Source organism: Kryptolebias marmoratus, linkage group LG1 (assembly GCF_001649575.2).
Source record: "Kryptolebias marmoratus isolate JLee-2015 linkage group LG1, ASM164957v2, whole genome shotgun sequence".
Classification (NCBI taxonomy): domain Eukaryota; kingdom Metazoa; phylum Chordata; class Actinopteri; order Cyprinodontiformes; family Rivulidae; genus Kryptolebias; species Kryptolebias marmoratus.
Genome location: NC_051430.1, coordinates 33,246,843 through 33,252,438, shown reverse-complemented (window position 1 = coordinate 33,252,438; position 5,596 = coordinate 33,246,843). Strand labels below are relative to the sequence as shown.

Genomic DNA, 5,596 nt, shown 5'->3' with positions numbered 1-5,596 from the left:
GCACTCACCTGTACTCACCTGCATTCACCTGCACTCACCTGCACTCAACGTTTTGTTTAATAACATAAATGATGTGGGTTATAAAACCTTGTTTTCTTTTCTTTTAAACCTCTTAAATCAGTCCTGATGAGACACACGAGACAACCGACGCTGTGCGGTTTTCATGTTTCTAATGAACTGCCTTTTTCAGGCTGGCCATCCTTCTTCGATCTTCTGAACAAGGAGTCCATCGCTCTGTCCGATGACTTTTCCTATGGGATGCACAGGGTGGAGACCACATGCAGTCAGGTATGTCATAAATGCAGCGATCACTGCTGTGAAAGACAAACATCTCCCCCTTTCCGCTTGGTTATAACACAATACCTCAGTAAAGAAAGGTTGTGTCGATTGGTCGTTGCATATTAGAAGCGAGAGCGACCACACATCATGGAAGCAGAAAAACAAGAACTTCAGAAAGAAAATATCAGGGAGTTTCTGAAGCTCCTTACATTGACTAAGTTGTCAAAAGTTGAAGAAACTAAATTAGTAGAGTCTAACACAGAAGTTAAAATAAAAGAAATCATTGCTAAACTAAAATTCAACCTGGAGAGACTGACACAGAGAAAAGCTGCAATTAGAAATAAGGACCCTGGTGGAAGACGTGAAGACGTGAATAGCAATAAACTTGGATGAGAAGCTGAGGATGAGGGTTAGAGGGTTTGTGCTGTTGCATTCTTTCAAATCAATGTGTCGTTTCTAAGAAAGAGTCATATCCTGTGATTTCTCACTCCACACTGAGTCTTTACTGGATCCACTTATTGACAAAAAGAGTACATCCTGTATGTTAGTTTTGTTAATAAGTTGGCGTGAAACTAGAAGACTGTTAGCTTGAATAAATACATTTTCATCAACAGTATTAAACTTACAACCAACCCTATGGCCATCTTTAAAATCTACCAAGTACTTAATCCACAGAGCTTTATAAAACCCATCTCCAGAACATTATTGTTTCCTTACCGGCTGCCTCTCTGGTGTTTGGAAATGTCAGTTCTGGTTTTCCACCCACAGTATTCAAGTGTTGTGCACCATGTTTCTGGTCCCCGTGTCATCAGGTTATCACAGAACGGTTCCTACCCCCTCACTTCTAAGCTCAACTTAACAGCTTCTACGGGAAGAAAAACAGGTTAATGTAGGTTAATGGAGAGTAGAACAAGTAAACACAGCAGCATTGAGGAAATCTGCCCAGTTTGTCTAAGCCTGTATCAACATAACTAGGAGAAACCCAAGCCAACCCTAACTATAGGATTTATCAAAAAGGAAAGCCTTAAGTCTGGTCTTTAAAGCAGACAGGGTGGCAGCCTCACAGACAGAAACTGGAAGTTGGTTCCACCAGAGAGGAGCCTGAGAACTGAAAACTCTGCCTCCTGTTCTACTTTCAGAAACTCTAGGAACCACAAGTAAACCTGCAGTCTGAGAGCGAAGTGCTCTGTTGGGAAAATATGGAACAATAGGATCTTTAATAGAAGATGGAGCTTTGTATGTTAGAAGTAAGATTTTAAATTCTAGTTTTGACTTTGACAGGGAGCCAGTGGAGAGGAGCTAAAATCACAGAACACTAGTGAAATCACCGTGCTTTAATCGAAAAAAAGAAAAGTAAATCTACATATGATGCAGAATATGTCAGACTTGCTGCTAAATGTCTTTGTTTCCTTGATGTGTTTCAGTGTGGAGCTCATCTTGGACACCTGTTTGATGATGGTCCGAGACCTACGGGACAGCGCTACTGCATTAACTCTGCGTCTCTGGCTTTTCAGCCTGGAGACGCGAGCTCCTCTTCCTCCTCCAACACTTCGTTTGTTGGTGGAGCGACCGTTGGGAAGCCTGAGGTGTGAACGAGAGAAACACGAATCACCGCTCAAAGACAAACGCACAGCTCCTACAGTTTGAGACGACCAGTAACGGTCAATACAAATATTTTTATTTCTTTACATGCAGTTGCAGGTAGTAAACACAAACTTCTCTAAAATAAGGCAGCCAGTGATGGTTTACTCCATTTGTGACAATAAGCGTCATCACTGGACTGACTGCCTCGTCGACCACGGTGATCGTTATAATGTTATTAAAACAACAGAGAAGAGACTTGATATCTGTGGCGTTTAGCATAGGATGATCTTCCAGCGTGCATCATGATTGCCTTCACAATGAAGGTTTTCCAGTTTTAATTAAATGTTTATTGTGAAATGAATGAAAAGATGTGCCTACTTTTTGTATTTGACACACAGTTGAAAACAGAAGAAATTAAAAGAAAAATATACTATCTTTACCTGCAAGTACTGTGTCAAAAAGGAGAAGGATTTGTGTTTTTTCAGGATTTAAAACGTTGCCACTTTTCGCAATTTTTTTTTTCACACCCATTAAATCAAATTACAATTTATTTATATAGGACATTTAAAAACGGCTGCAGCTGGCCAAAAACAACAAATTAAAAGACAAATAAAACCATACCTGAACTCTCATGCTGTATTAAAAGCCAGTGTTTTAAGAAGAGACTTAAAAACACTAAGACACTGCAGAGATATGTTCACTTTTTTCCTCACCTTTACTTTAGTTACCTAACAGAAGAGGTTTGTTTCTGCAGACACACTTTAACATAAATTCTGCTAACCTTTTAGGATTATTTTTTTAAACCAAGGTTGCTGGAAATACAGGGGAGGTGATGAATTTCCAGTGAAATCTTGTCGGAAGTCACAGACATATTTATGTCCTCTTTATCATCACAGTTTGAAGGAAGTTTTTGTTTTTTTGTTTGAGTGACTAAAAATCTAAAAATACCAAACCTGTCCCTTTCATTCTTTCTAATAGTGGTGCTGTAAAAAAAACAAACAGTGTTACAACACAGTATCTGCATTTATCTACAAAGCAAAAGACAAGATGTATATAGTTGTGAACGAACTAAGAGTTCTGCAGAGATGCTGAAGGGCTCGGATGCAGCTGCAACCCTGGTCCTCAGGGCCACCGTCCTGCAGGTTTTACTTGTTTCTCTGCTCCAACACGCCTGACTCAGTGGTTAAATCACCTCTTCATGTTCTGCAGAAGCCTGTTAATCACACATTGATTCAGATCAGGTGTGTTGGAGCAGAGAAACAAGTAAAACCTGCAGGATGGTGGCTCTGAGGACCAGGGTTGCCCACCCCTGTGCTACCCAAAGCCAACACACTTTGTAATAATCTAAGCCAGTGATTCCACCCCTGGTCATCGAGGAACACTATCCTGCAGGTTTCATTGTCTCCCTGCTCTGCAGCAGGTGTTCAGTGGCTGCAGAAGCCTGTTAATCACTCTCATTCAAAGCAGGTGTGTGAAAACATCAAACTAAAACATGCAGGACATCACAGATCATTTGCCACTGTGTTAAACAGTTTAATTAAATATGACAAAACCAATTTCTAAATTAGTTAGATGAAAATTACCTAAAGCTGAGAAAGAAATGAAAGCAGAATTATTAAACTTTAATTGGCAAAATGTTTATGTTGATAACGAGTCGTAGAACACATTCCTGGATGTATTTGTGAGAATCTATAACTATTATTGTCCCTTTAAAGAATATAAACAAACATCAAAAAATACTTTGACTCCTTGGATGACAAGGAGTTTGGAAAAGGCGTGTAGAAAGAAAAAGGATTTATATAAAGATTTCATTAGGTGCCCTATTCAGGAAAAAGAAGAAAAATATGAGATGCCTTAAAGAGTCCCAGGTTTGATCGAGATCCTTCCCGACTTCCTCTTTCTCTTCTTCATCACATCCGACCTGTGGAGCAGAACCACTGACAACATTCAGACACGTCACACCGTGGTAAAACAACCAAAACACAATATAAAATCTAATAAATGTTTCATTTATTTGACAAATTACATTTAAAACTTCTGTAACTTTTTAAATGTTTTTTTTCTTAGCTTCATACAGTGGTACATTTAACACCATTTAAATGGAAAACAATTACAATTAAGTTTCATTTTCTCCAAGTGTTCACTTTATTTTGTTTTACACATCCTGACAATTCTTACAAATGTCAATCATTGATGAAAAACACTGAAAATTATACAACAGGTCTGGTGACATTTAAATATCACAAAACCCTTGTTAAAAAAGAAAAATAAATAGAAGGTTTTGGTTTAATATCAAAGAAAACTGCTACAAAATACCAAACTCTTAAACTAACTATATTCCCCTCACCCTTTAACTCTGGTACATTCTCCAATTCAGTGCCAGTTTGGGAAAAAATAACAAAAAAACGCATAAATTTAAGGCACAGTCGGATCATTTGCTGCAAACTGTCACCGCAGCCGGAAAAGCAAAGAAAGAAAAGTTTAAAATGAGCATCAACTCTTTGTTTCAGGAACGAGAGGAGCCGAGGATCCCTCAGCTTGGAGAATTTAGTAATGAAAGTGATCCTGACAACGCGACGAGCCCGGCGGTTTGATACCCTGATATCTGCAGCTCTCATGCAGACAGACAGAATAAAAGCTGTCTGCTGAAAGGAAACGCAACGAGACTGATCACAAACGAGAAACAAGCTCCAGGTGCAAGAAAAGATTCTGTTCCATTTCTTTCTTTCTGCAAAGAAAAAAACCCCAGGTGGACAGAACCGCCGCGTCGCCTCTGCGTTCCCGCCGAGCGTGAGAAATGTGCGCTTCAAGTGGATTTTTAATACAGAAGATGTAAGAAAACTTGTGCTTCAAAATCACAAATTCAGAGCAGAAGAAAAAGACGTACTTCTCATCTTCCAGGTATCTTAAAATGAGGAGGATATAGAAAGTAAAAAAAAGAATTTGAGTGATTTTAAGCGATGGCACGAAGTCAGACTGAAGAGAACGGAGCTCCACTGTGGCACTCAGCTATGGAAGAGAAGATTGGTCTATAAACACGTTAAATACGCAAAACTTTTATTTCCATGACACTTGAAATATACAGTTTATATGTTCAAAAAACAAAACAAGACAAAAGAGCCGCTGCATGGCTGAGCAGCTTCTCTTTGAGAAGAAACGAGTGGTCTCATGAGAAGCTGGAAGAGCTGGCTGACCCGTGTGGCTGTTGGTAAGGTGCAGAGTTCAGGGGGTTCTGATGGAGGCTGGAGGCCTTCAGAGGCGCCACGCAGCCCTGGGCCTGCGGGAAGCGCTGGTGGTACCGGTCCAGACGCAGGTATTTCACCGTCACCAGCTTACCTGTCGAGCAAAACGCCACAACTCTCAATGGGAGCCAAAAAACCCACGTCTGTACCGACGGTTTGCTTTGAAGGAAGTTTACTGTAGAGTGAAACCAACTGGACTGACAGAACCACTGGTTCCAGGAGTGGCTGCTGAGTCAGCATTTCCTGCTGCCTGGGCTTCAGACTTATTTCTCTCATTCAGATGATTAGGATCTACTTCATTTTTAGCTGTTTAGTTTTAGTTCACTTTTTGATAGTATTAACTAGTGCTGGGCGATATGGAACAAATCCTACATCACGATATGGATAATTTTATATCACGATAACGATATATATCACGATATACCCCAATTACGTATGTTGTCAGTTATTCTCTGAAAAATATGAAAAAATAATCTAATTTCTTACCTTTT

The 5,596-nt window shown here is 39.7% G+C and overlaps 2 protein-coding genes across 4 annotated transcripts in view; one reads left to right on the top strand and one right to left on the bottom strand.

The window, feature by feature from the left end:
• msrb3 (methionine sulfoxide reductase B3) overlaps window positions 1-2,815 on the top strand; it is a 14,859-nt gene extending 12,044 nt beyond the window's left edge. For all 3 annotated transcript variants that reach the window (XM_017426265.3, XM_037978571.1, XM_037978569.1), the window contains 2 exons: window positions 191-288; window positions 1,704-2,815. In XM_017426265.3, the coding sequence (XP_017281754.2) occupies window positions 191-288; window positions 1,704-1,871 (266 nt within the window). In that variant the 3' untranslated portion in view covers window positions 1,872-2,815. The remainder of the gene's footprint in view (window positions 1-190; window positions 289-1,703) is intronic.
• A 1,036-nt stretch (window positions 2,816-3,851) lies between these two features.
• The window catches only part of lemd3 (LEM domain containing 3), a 15,214-nt gene continuing 13,469 nt past the window's right edge, over window positions 3,852-5,596 (bottom strand). The window contains exon 13 of the mRNA XM_017426369.3: window positions 3,852-5,199. Within this exon, the coding sequence (XP_017281858.1) occupies window positions 5,030-5,199 (170 nt within the window). The 3' untranslated portion in view covers window positions 3,852-5,029. The remainder of the gene's footprint in view (window positions 5,200-5,596) is intronic.